This window comes from Ursus americanus, chromosome 33 (assembly GCF_024610735.1).
Source record: "Ursus americanus isolate L20-20 chromosome 33, mUrsAme1.1.p, whole genome shotgun sequence".
In the NCBI taxonomy this organism is placed as follows: Eukaryota; Metazoa; Chordata; class Mammalia; order Carnivora; family Ursidae; genus Ursus; species Ursus americanus.
Genome location: NC_142159.1, coordinates 24903577 through 24916355, shown reverse-complemented (window position 1 = coordinate 24916355; position 12779 = coordinate 24903577). Strand labels below are relative to the sequence as shown.

The window sequence follows — 12779 nt, the reverse complement described above, 5'->3', positions numbered from 1 at the left end:
CACTGGTCACAAGTCCCCCAAAAGCAATGGGCGTCCTGGGCCCGTCACCAGCCCCCGAGGAGAGTCCGGGGTTTGTGGGCGGCTAACATGTCCTGTCATCTGATGAGTCAGGGACAGTAGGTATAAACCCCCAGCTCTGCAGGGCACCTTACCCACCTCCCCCCGTGAGCCATGGCTTCCCCAGTGCCATTGCCCGCTGCTCTCCTGGAGCTGAGGTGGCTCCTGTGGGGTCCCTGGAGTCCAGGCCCCTCCTCTCTGTGCCCCCAGATCTGGCTCAGGATCTCTGCCCACTTCCTTGCCTCCAATCTACCCTCCCCATCCAACCTCCACCCCGCAGCTGGGGGAGCTATAAACATGCCTCAGTGCACCCCTTTCCTCTTAGCACTTTCTGGGGGCTTCTCAGAGCCTAAGGAACCAGGTCTAAACTCCTCACGCCCAACTTGGGCCCTGCCTGTCTTCCCAAGCCCATTGCCTTCCGTGTGGCTCCAGCCTCCAGGACTCCCGCCGCAGGGCCCCTCTGCCGCAGATGGACTCTGTGCCTGTGCTCATGCTCTTCCCACAGGTCAAGCCTTTCTACCTCTTCGCTGCCCATCAACTTCTGATTCATCGACTTAGATCCGTCTAAAATGCCACCTCCTCTGTGCAGCCCACCCTGGTTGGAATCAGTGAGTCCTCTCTCTGTGCCTTCATGTCATGCCATTTTACCCTCGGTAGTTACACGCTAAGTAAGGCAGGTCCCATTCTCCCTGCTCCATGTGCAGGTGAAGCAGAGAGAATGATGGTGACTTTTCAGTCACGTGATTCCTCTGGGCGTCCTGTTTGTCCCACGCTTTTCCTGGGACTCCAGACTCATCTTCCCTGCATTTATTCCCTTACGAGAGCTTTAGATGTTCTAGTAAACGTGGTGCTGGATGGCTGTCCCTTGGTCTGGGATGCTTTTGCCCAGAATGGTCAAATCTTCGCATGATAAAGAAGGAATAGGGAGGTGCCCCTCTCACTCCTGGCTTGCCAAACCTTGGGCCTTCTTCCTAGAACTTTCTAAGTCAAGACATTGCTCTTACATGTGGGAATCTCCACGGAGTCAGTGGGCGGAGCAGAGCACCGGCTGCCCTCAGGCCAGCACCCAAGCACTGCCCTTGACCTTCAGGTCTGTGTTCCCAGCAGATGGCAGTGGGAGCAACCACAGGACCCAAACTCTCTGGACTTAAGAATGGAGCTGTGATGATGGTGAGGACAGTGACCACTGCTCACGGGTCCCCAAGTCCTACGATGGTCCCTGCAGTGAGCTAAGTGCCTTCTGCAGTCTTCTGGCTTCATCCTCCCCAGCTCGGGGGAGGAGCTGGCACGACTTTGGCACGCAGACCTGGACCCGGAGACGAGCGCACTAAGTGCTTGGCCCAGGTCACACAGGGTCACATGCTTGTACCAGGTAATCTGACTCCAAACCTCACGCTGCTTCATGTTTCTGGAGCAAATGTTGAGCTGCTGTGGTCCTTCCCCGAAGCCTGTCTCCACCTGGCTACGATAAGAGGAAAGGGAAGGGAAGCCTTTGCTCCGTGGGCCCGTGATGAGACTGACGCCCTCCAAGCCACTAAAACCAGATGCTCCTGACTGATGTCACTCCTGACTTTCCACTCAGCAAACCTGAAAAATCAACTCCCGTCCCTTGACGCTGCCTGGGAAAGCACACGCCACGGCCTCTGCCCGCGGCCCACAGCATCTAGGGCAGACACTGCCCGTGGGGCCAGGGGGCCAGTCGTGAAACCACAGCCTTCAGCTGTCTGGTTTCTATCTTCCCAGACTGTTGGACTAACCCTGGACCCTGGGCTGGGACACGGGGACTGGACAAGGTGGCATTCTCACGCCCATCACACTGGGTCACAGGTTTTGAGGGAATGTGCCAGACCGACAACTGCCAGGGCCCACTGTGCAGTGAAGCGCTCGGCTTCATACTACCTTCAAGTCACGTGTGCAAGGTCTGCAGGTGCGTGCCATGCCCTGGTCCTAGCTGTGAACAGGTTGGACGGCCCTCAAGGACCCTCTCTCTGAAAGACTTGGAGGAGGAGAGGAGCAGATGTCCTGAGATGGGGCCATATTTGGGGCACAGGACCCTTATGGCAGCGGCAGCCCAGGGGGACTCTCTGGGCAGCTTCTAGGGCCATCACGCTGGAAATCACCACTTCTGAGGTGAGCATGGCATGATCGCCACTCAGGGAATGTTTGCTGAGCACCTACGCTGTATGTCCCAGCGTGGGGAATGCAGCTGAAAACCAAAGAGAAGCACCTCCTGTCCTCCCAACGGCCTCTCCCCGCCATAACACCCATGTGGCCCCCAGCTCCCTCTTTCCTGCCATCCCTCCCCCAGGCTCCTGCTGTGACCTGTTCCAGTTGCCCTTTGCCAGACCGCCCCACCCCTCCTCTCTGGCTGCTTGCCTCCCGGAAACATCTATTCTTTGACAAAATCCATATCATCATTCCTACATACCTCTCCCCTTCTTCACTGGGGTAGGGACTTTGGGTCCCTGCGGGCAGAGTGGCAGAAGAATGGCGCCAGGGCTTTCAGACACTGCCACCTGGTGGTCAGGACCAGGGGTGGTCCTCAAATCTATTCTGTGGTAGGATGCGCAGCAGAGCCCGTGCAAAAAGTAAGGGGAGCAGGGGCGCCCTGGGAGTGACAGCTGGCGGACAGGCACACAGAAGACATCAGCTCTTAAACGCCATGCCCTCTGTAGGCTGGAAGGATCTTCTAAGAAGTGCCTTAAGGTTCTGTTTTTGATCTAACTCACTACATTGGGTGTCCACGTACTAAGGGTTCAACAGAGGCCACCACTGTAAAGCAGATCCCCCTTCCCCGCCCAAACATTGAAGAATGGGGCAGATTAGGGCCGAAGCCATAGGGGCTGTGAGATCCCAGAGCAGGCACGGGTGGTCAGGGGGAGGCGGGATTGAGAGAAACTTGAGGGAGAAAGAGGGGTCACTTCAGGTGCCCCAGTAGTGACCAGCCCCCTGGATGGGGCCCAAGGCCCTTCTATCTGGTCACCCATACCTATGACTCAACTGCACATCCGGTCAGTGCACCGAGGAGCCTTCCTCTGCCGGAGCCTGTTCATTCAGTGAGCAAGTGCCTTCCACACACTGGAACCTGGTCGGGGTGGGGGGATGCGGGCGCAGCTTCTGCAGCCTGGGTCCCTAATATGCCAGAAGAAAACAATTACACAGGACTTGGAAGCTGTTCCTGGTGAAGACAGCTACCAGAGGAGCTGCCTTGGGTCACGGAATCGGAGCCCGGCAGGCAAGCTGCCAGAGCCCCCAGGGCAGCTGGGAACCCAGTGAGGACCCAGGGAGGGTGGGCAAGTCCCGCGGTAAAGCACATGCTGTTCCTGGGCCCCGGGCTCCAGCCACTGTAGCTCCGACACACAGCCGGACGCCTGCCAAGCCCTGCCTTCCAGCAGGTTTCCCAGGACTCACTTTCTCCTGCAGCCTGAGGAGTCCAGCTGGAAAGCCAACCCCGCAGCCTGCCTCCCCCCACAGGCTTGTCTGGCTGATTCTCCCTGGGCCGAGGCAGGGAGGCCAAGAGTCCCTCTGCCCCCTGGTGTCTCCACAGCTCAGAGGTCAAGTGCAGGATAGATACTTCCACCGGTCTTGGGGCCTGTAGCTCAACCCCAGCCGTCTGGTCTAACCGGTCCTGTTCCAACTCCACCGCTTTTGAGTCCAGGAGCTGACTGGGTTGGCTGGCAGAGGCTGCGGGTGACAGCTGAAGTCTGTGTTGGTGCCACATCACACCGCTCAGGGTCTCTCTGGGGACTGGCGAGGGGGCAACCCCCCAAATGTCTCGTGAGCTTCCGGGCAGAAGCACTGCAGCCCTGACCTTCACGCATCAGCCACTGCCCCTGCAATTGTTGGGCCCTGCACTCCTGGTATTTGAGGGTCTTGCAACTCCGTGTCAGTGTGGGAGGCCACTGCTGGCGGCTGTCGTGCATCCTTACCCTGTGGACAAGTGCCCTCGATTTGCAAAGGTGGTGCCTCGGTGAGCGGCCCGTTCACCAGAACTTACCGCGGATACTATCAAGACATGGCCCCCACGCAGCCAGCCCAGCCAAGTGTCGTTTTCGTAGCTCACGTTTCTCTGCCCCCTGACCAGAGAGGATGCTGAGCCACCACGCCCTGGCTGAGGATCCAGCCACAGGACTCCAAAGCCAGTTCATCCAAGCTGCAAGAGGCGAGGGCCCGGCCAGGGGCACAGTGGCTGGACAGCAGACGCTCTGTCCTCATGACTCTAGCGCATGTCCACTGCTGCAGGCTCTCCCCTCAGAAAGGGTGCGCAAGGGCCACAGTTGTCCACGCCTGAGAAATGATGACAGCCTGTGCAGCTCTGATCCGAGGATCTTTTCTTCTCTGCAGCATAAATCTATGCATCCATTCACAGTCAGTGAGGCCTTATCCTTTAGTCTACTTGGAATTTATAGTTCACACATTTATGCCTACCAAACACTATTTTCATAAAGAGCACGGTCTGGGTAAGAAACCAGCAAAGGAGGCACCTGGGTTCCGGCCACTCACTCTTCCCTCCACACCCTCCGTCACTCCCGTCCTGGCTTCTCATCCAGGACCCAGAATGAGTCATTTGTGCCCCCCATGACTACTCTGGCAGACCCCTCAGCTTCACCCCTCCCAACCACCCAAGTCGCTGAGCAGGACTCCTGCTGTTGGAGGACACAACTGCCTCTAGGGCCATCGATGTGTATGCCCCTCGGGATCCTCTGGTTGGCAAAACTTTCTCGTCCTCAATGAGGTAGCGACACAGGCCGTCCCCCAGGCCTTTACCACCACCAGGCAGAGTCAGCCTGGTTTGAGGGCAGTTTATCAATAGGGTTGCTCTTGCTCCGTCTCCCAGGGAATATAGAAATCCATATTCCAGATGGAAGGGCAAGCATATACACTTCCAGAGATAGTTTTGAAGCTTTATGAAAATGCCCTTGACAGTCTCCGAAAGCTCAGCCTGAATCCATTCTGATAACTGCTGCCCCCTCATGGCCACATCCACACCCTGCAGGCCATCAGTGGCATCGGCAGGCCCTCGGAGCTAAGACAGCATCCCCAACACGGGGGGGGGGGGGGAGGGGGGGGGGCAACTCTGAGGGTGGGCTGGCACACTGGCAGGCCTCAGGGAGAGGCAGAGAGGGGACGGGAGGAGGAAGCCACTGCACTGGTGGGCAGCTCAAGATCTCTGCTCCAAGCAGGGAAGGAGCTACGTGCCGATGCACTGTGGAGAGTGTCCACAAATTAGAAGTGTGGCTGAGTGGCAGGGGGAGAAGGAATCTGAGTGAGGAGAGGGTGTCCCCAGGTCCTAGTGTCATCATCCCCCAGGCCCATTCTGCTTGGGTAAGCTCACTGCCGGTCCTGATTATCTTAAGCCAGCAGGTCAGAGCACCCCCCTGACAGCACTCACCAGAGAAACCCTTCCTACCAGACATGGCAGAGAAGAATCTTTCTGGGAAGCCACTTTGGAGGGTAGGCAGGCAGGGTGCCAGAAACAGCTGACACCCAAACTCTCCCCTCTGCCCCTTCCCCAGCCTGCAGGACCTGGGTAGGGGCAACTGCCAAGATCCCCACCCACTCCCAGGAATGAGACACAGTCCACTGGTCAACACCCAGCTGCTGTAGTGTAGCTTGGTTTTATTTATGTCCACAAATATTTCAAAAAAATTACAAAATACTCAAATGGAGAGAACACAGAAGTCACGATTTCTGGGTGTCTGTCTACTCTGTTTACACTGTGTTATCTCATGGCAAACTACTCATATATACATTTAGCTTCAAGATATATACAAACGTAGCAAATCAGAATATACACTCTGCTGCCGCAGTGAACGTGAAGCTCGATCCTGACAACGTTCAACAAGATACGTACAAAACACAGAAAAGCAAACCCGAACTTCAAACAAAAGGAAGGAAAATCCAAAAGGAAACCAAGGGGTTAGGCTTCAAAGACACTGTGAAGGTCTGGGGCCTCCTCAACAAACCGTAGCTGACCAGGTGAGGGTTTCGGGTCGTAGGTTCTTAGATGGAAGAATCTCAGTGCTTCACCTTGGGATATGGGGGAAAACCAAACCTCACGAGAAAACACCTTCGGACAGTCTTCAAGTAGAGACTTCCAAAGACTTCACTCTGTCTCTTCTTTGGAAAAATGGATGACACAGAGAGGCGGTCAAGAAGGTCTAACTGAATGGCAGGCACTGTGTTCCACGGAAAGGAAAACAAAGATACAGAGGAGGGCCGGCCCTGCCCCCAGAGGAAACAGTGCCTCCTGTCCGTGCGGCCCGAGCATGGGGACACAGGGCTCCTTTGAGCTTGCCTCCCTCTAAGGAGCTGAAGTTAAGGCAGAAATGGAACGGGAGAAAATGAGAGAAAAACGACAAACATTTCCAGAACATTCCCAGCAGACAAAACAATCCTGTCTGTCCCAACTGAAACCAAACATAGTTTTAATAGAAACTGGAAATGCCCCAGATGCAGGTTTGAGTCCAGAACCTGAATCTGAGCTAATGCCTGCTGGCTTCGGGGTCAACGCGCCAGCCTCGGGTCCTGCCCCAACTGAGCTCCAGTCCCGGCCACAGCCCACACCCACCACTCGGGCTCTCGGTCCTGTCATCTGGCAGCTCTCCGATGGGACTACCAGACACAATGGCAGAAGTGTCCCTCAAGAGTCTGATGGGGGAGGAACGGAAAAGATCAACCCCGACAGAAGGTCAGATCCCCGGGTGCAGACATCCCCAGGTCCCCCACCCTCCGCCCTGGAGAAAGCTCACCAGGCCCACAACTCAGAAAGGAGAGGGTGGGCCCTCTGCAGAACAGCCGGAGCCCTCAGATTGGCAGCCCCCAGGTGGAAGGAAGCCTGCCTTCTCCCTCCACGTCGGCGGCTGCGACTCTCGTTCCTACTCCCAAGAGGAACAGTGGAACTCAAATGGTGTCCCCATCCGACATGGGTCACCATGCACAGACCTGCTCCTGGGGGAGACGCACAGGCCGCTACCCACAACCATGCCAACTCCAGGGCCTCCCTCACTCAAAAGCAGCCTCCAGCTGTGTGGCCAGGAGGACCTGGTCTCCCCACAGGAAGATCATAATGATGACACACACAAAAGGGCAGGGTTTTTTAAAACAGATTCCTTTGGCAAGTGTATATGCTCAGTTCTTTGTAGGGAATCATGTTTTCTTGAATCTTCTAGAATGTTTATGAATTTGTCAGATATTTAAAAAGGCAGTTCATCCAGAACAACCAAATGTGTGTGCACAGAACTCTATAAGGAAATCTACAATCAGACACATACAAACATGTGCTTTCTCTCCTGCGGAGACAGAACAAGGTGGACATTTAACTCCTGCACTCCTGGTACAAAATAAAAACGGTCTCATCTGACAGATATCTGCACCTCTGGCAAAGCACAAGGTAGGCAGACAAGAAGTGAAAATCAAGGCAGCAAAACAAAGAAACGGTCTGTAACATCGTCCCTGCAGACCCCTGGATGCTCACTGCTGCGACCACACCGCGTCCCAAGCCTCTGCCCGTTTGCAATTAGTAACGCCCATCTGTTCCCTTTAATTAAAGGGATAATTATATATAATTTTTTATTAAAAAATCAACTCTGTATTCTGTCAATAGCTGGTAGGAATTCACAATCAGTGACATGGCTGGAAAAAATAGATCAGAATAGTTTGTGGAAGAAAAAAAATGCCATTCTAAAATTATTTATTTACAGACGTAAAAAGCCATGCTGCAGAACTTTCTCAAATTATGAAGATCTCCTACAATGTATTAAAATAAAAGTTTTTTTTAAAAATTATAGCTCTTGGATTCCAAACTCATATGCCACCTATCTGCAAACCTCGTGGGTTCTGGAACACACGTAACTGAGTGTGTCTGCACGCACAGTGAAGGGTGTGAACTGGATTCTAGCACCTACCAAGAAATCAAGGAAGGAAAAGAAAACTAAAGCCAAACCCCAAGATTGCAGGGAAAGTTTTCTGAATGTTCAGTCCAGTCCAGGACTCACTAAGTTTCTGGGGGACTGTCATGCAGGGAGACCCAAACCAGTCTCAAGGAATCCTCTCTACAAACAAACACTATTATGCTGATAACATTTTTAGTTGTGGGGTTTTTAAATATATAAAGAAATCTTTAGAAGATATTCTTTTTGCTTTTGTAGCTCATATTGTATGTAAAAAGTCCTGTTTCTCCCCCCAAGAATTGGGGTTTCCACAGCCAGCGCTAACAAATAAATAACTTATAACTGCTTGTCACCTTCTTTCTTCAGTCGACTAGAAAGAAAACACAGGGAGACAGTATTCAGCACCAGGCCTGGGCAGGTGGGACCAGGCATGCAGCTCGAGGATGCAGATGACTCAGTGGACTCCCATGCAGCTGACCGTCCCCCCTCACCTCCCTCCCATCAAGATGGCCTGGTTGGGAGTCCCCTCCAGGGCCAAGAGGCCAGGGCCCACAGAGCCATGGGGAGGAGTCTGGCACTTGCTGATATGGGAGGAGCACCGTGGGCACAGCCAGGAGGCGCAACCATTAGGCTGGGTCAGTGGCCACAGATGGGGTATGTGGGAGCCTGGGTTCAGAGAGTGAGCCCCTACCCCCTTCTGGCCCCTCCCCGCCTCACCTGTAATAATCTTCCTGACTTGGTAGGTGGCCACCATGCATGTGGGGGTGTCCATGCAGCCACTGCTGCTCCATGGCCAGTCTCTGCAGCTCTGCTGACTGGGCATGCATGGCCTGCAGCTGGTGGGCTGCAGACATGGGGGGTGGGATGGCCCCAGGCAGGTCTCGGGGGTAGGGGGTACCTGCCAAACACAAAACAGCCTTCAGTACAGAAAGGCCAGGGGAGTGGCCAGGATGAGGCCGGCAAGGAGGTCAGGTCAGGAGATAGCCTCCTGAGGGGAGGAGCAAGAGCCTACTTCCTCTGCAGCGACCCGTGGAGCAGAGCCCCGCCCCCCACCCCAGAGAGAAGGCTCAAAGTACTGCCTCTTGGATCCCGACCCTGAAGGTAGAGGTCAGGGGAAGACAGAATATACACTCCCTCGTCCTCAAGGTTTTAGGCCTCAGGCTCTTACTTCTTCACAGAGGCCCACCCTGAACCCTGAGTTTAGATTCAGCGCCTCTGTCACTCCTTCACATTGCACTGTCCTTGCCCTGGCTCTGGTTACGAATTTATACTCATCCACCCCCAGCGCTCTGAGGGCAGGGATTTGCCTTCCTGGTTCCCAAGTGGATTCCTGGCACACAGGAGATATTTGTTGAATATGTGGATGGATGGACGGACGGACGGACGGACGGACGGACAGACGGACGGATGAATGAATCAATGGACGGGACACCAGATACCAGCCCAACTCTCACACTGGCCCCTCCTCCCCCCGGCGCATTCTTACCAAAAACTGGATGACGAAGCATCTCGTGCTCATGGGGGGGCTGTCCAAGCAGAGGGTTGGGGAGGGTGCCAGGGGGGTAGGGAAAGCGAGCCAGGTGAGGGCCAGCGGTCAGGGGGTCAACCAGCGGGTGCACTGGGCCTGCTGAACCTAAAAAAGGGGCAGAAGTCCAGATGCAGGTGGCGCAAGGCTCTGGGGCTCTCTCCACGTCTGCCCTCCTCACCGTAATCACCAGTGACTTCCCCTCACCACAGCCGGCTCCTGCCCACCAGGGCCACCAAAAATCCTGACCCAAAGTGCCTGCCCTCACCCCAACCTGCAGTGAAGTTCCAGAAAGTAACACAGAGGTAAATTTACACATGATTTCCTCCCTCATTCCTGAGCACCCCTATAGGCAGAGTCTCCCCCACGCTGTTTTGTTGAGGACCCTCAAGCATCAGAGCCCACCTGGCCGAACACCCTAGGCCCACCCTGCACCTGTCAGGTCCACAGGGACCCCAGGGCTGCTCTAGTCCTGCCACAGCCAGGGTGTCTCACCCCAGCTGCTGGCTGGATTGGCAACATTCCCCAGCACGGCCTCCCTGGCCCTTCACCCACAGAACCCACAGGGGGTCGGCAGAGCGGGTGCTGCCAGATGCTGCATGCCGTTGGCAGGGAGGAGGCTCACCAAGCCCTGTTCTCTCCTTTCAGGCCCTGTGCTCCCACGTTCCCTCTCTCCCTCTCTCCCTGCAGATGTCCCTTCCCACCTTCAAGCCCGCTCCAAAGTTACCTTCTTGACGAGGCTTTCTCATGGCTTCTAACCGCAACCTTGCTCCCAGCTCCCCTGTTCCCTCTCCCTGGTTAGCTGTCCTCCAGAACCCTGACTGCTTTTCACACCATAAGACACGCTGACTGACTGCCTCCAGACCGGGACAGTAGAACGGACAGGGTTTGTCAGCACCTACATGTGTGCCTGACATATCACAGGTGCTCCGTAACTATTTGTCAAATGGACGAATGTTGCACGGACAAATGACTGCCTGTCCTCAAACAGCACTAAGATACATCCATTCACTGGTTACACCGGGGCTTAGACAGCCCATGCCGACTGGCATCAAAGTTCCAAGTATCAGGACCATGGGATGAAAGTGACAGCTCCCTTGCTTCCCCAGAACCCTCTGCCCGAACAGAGTCTGGGCTCCCCACATCAAGGCTAGGTGCACAGGCAGAAAGCAAGGTGCCACCCTCCCCACCTCTAGGCCCTGCTCTACCTATCACCCTCCTCCCCAGCATGGAGGTAGGTCTGCCCACTCGGAAGTCCTGCATGTGGGCTGTGCCCTGGGATTCCATGGCAGGCCTTGGTCCCAGGGTGCAGGCCCAGCTCCTCTACCCATCTAGCCAGTCTGCAGAGCTAGAGATGGAGCAGGGGCTCCAGCCGTGCCTGTCTCTGCCTTCAGTCTAGCTGGCCTGTCGGCAGACCTTTGGACACTCTCATTCCCAGCTCAGATAGGACTGAGTGGCCCTGACCAGATGAGCCAGGAGCAGCCCAGGCCCTGCACCCCAAGAGGGAACAGGAGGACTGTTCTTTTAAGTTTTCACTGAGAGATACCCTAAAGCCTCCCTAGGTGTCCCAGTTGCCTCCACCTGGGCTTCCAAGGCCCTGCCTTGCTCCTTAGGCCCCGCCTCCTGCCTTTATCCTGACTCAGTGAGCACAGGCTGCTTCCTACTATTCCCGGCACCGGAGGCACAGGGCCCCAGGGTGACTCAGCACTCTGCGGACTTGCAGCTCTGGAGAACTGAGGAGCTGGGCAGAGAAAGAGGCTGCGGGTGAGGGAAGCAACGAGAGGATTCCCAGACACATGCGGATTGTTCTCAGTTCTGTTAGGAATGAGGGATTCCTTTAGGAAAGAACCGCCTCTGCTTCTGGACAGCAGCTCTGTCTTTGGCCTGCACCTTGTCACATCAGAACTCAACCCACAGCGCCCTCTCCTGGTCTGGCCCGGAGGGCACCCACCTTGGTGGAGGGGGTCCTGCTGGTGGAGGTGGAGGTGCGAGTGGATGTGTGAGTGCTGGTGGTGGTGCGGGGTCACGTTGAACATCTGCAGGCGGGCCAGAGGGTCGCTGGTCAGTGATGCCATGCGCTCAGCGTGGATCCGCTCGGCCGCCAGTCTATCAGGGTAGCTCATCTCAGGCCGCAGCTGGGGGCCCGCCAGGGCCAGTCTCTCCCTCTCCAGGGGGTTCAGGCCCGGGTGGAAAGAAGCAAAAGGGTGGGGGCCCGCAGTGGGGGGGATGGTGAGGGCGCTGTGCCGGGCGAAGTGCTCCATGGGGTTGGTGGCTGGGTGCAGGGGGTCCAGCTCCGGGGGCTTCACCTCGAAGCCTGGCTTCATCCTCTCCCGTAGCTCCCGCTCCCGGATCTCCCGCTCCCGGATTTCCCGCTCCCGGAGCTCCCGCTCCCGGATGGTGGGGTCCACGTTGTAGAGGCCAGGCATGTGGTAGGCCAGCAGGGGGTCAGTGGGGTTGAGGGGCATGTAGAAGGGGTGGTTGCGGTTGGTGGGTGACATGACGTGGGGCCGAGCGTACTCGCTCAGAGTCCGAAGGGCAGGTGTGTCGGGCCCGATGTATGGCGGCACCGCGGCAATGGTGGTTGGTGGTGGCTCGAAGGACGGCCGCATGTGGCCAGGACCGCTGAGCTGGGGGTCGCTGAGGCGGCCCTCGTGGGCCGAGCTGGACGCCTTCTGCTGAAGAAAGGGAAGGTGTGAGGGGCAGGTGCCCAGCTGCCCAGGGGTCTGAGCCTGGCACTCACTCAGCAGAGTCAAGCCTGGCCCTACTGCCATCCCGCACTGGCCAGCCAACTTGGTCTGTCCACCCCAACGCCAAGAGCAGGCCCCAGCCATGGCTGGGGACAGGCTTGGGCCACAAGGACATGGTCCAGCCCCTGCTGGGACAGTCTGCTTTGTACCTACAGCTTCCCTTGTACCCTGGATGGGGCTATTATGCATCTGAGTAAGCCGTGGAGGAGAGCTGGGGAGGGACCCCCCCGCGGCCTGGGTGACCCCCAACTCACGGCTGCTCTCTCTGCCTCCCGCTCCCGCTCTCGTTCCCGCTCGCGCTCTTTCTCCTTCTCCTTCTCGCGCTCCCGCTCCTCTCGTGCTTTCTGCTCAGCCTCCCGTTTGGCCTTTTCGATGGCCTCCTCCCTCTTCTTGGCCAGTTTGGATCCCGCCAGAGGCATGAAATACAGGTCTGTCCGCGCACACGAGTTGTAACCACGGTCCAGATGTTTGTAGAACCTAAAGAAGGCCACATCTCTCGCTGGAGCCCTGCTGAGGCCTTGGCCTGCCCCAGCTGCCCAGCCTGTCCCTGCCCTGGTG

The 12779-nt window shown here is 56.5% G+C and overlaps 1 protein-coding gene across 11 annotated transcripts in view; it reads right to left on the bottom strand.

Moving 5' to 3' along the window:
• Positions 1-5659: 5659 nt before the first annotated feature.
• RERE (arginine-glutamic acid dipeptide repeats) overlaps positions 5660-12779 on the bottom strand; it is a 409563-nt gene continuing 402443 nt past the window's right edge. For all 11 annotated transcript variants that reach the window (XM_045803582.2, XM_045803583.2, XM_087858422.1 and 8 more), the window contains 5 exons: positions 12476-12698; positions 11426-12146; positions 9436-9582; positions 8667-8847; positions 5660-8319 (listed from right to left, as the gene is read on the bottom strand). In XM_045803582.2, the coding sequence (XP_045659538.2) occupies positions 8286-8319; positions 8667-8847; positions 9436-9582; positions 11426-12146; positions 12476-12698 (1306 nt within the window). In that variant the 3' untranslated portion in view covers positions 5660-8285. The remainder of the gene's footprint in view (positions 8320-8666; positions 8848-9435; positions 9583-11425; positions 12147-12475; positions 12699-12779) is intronic.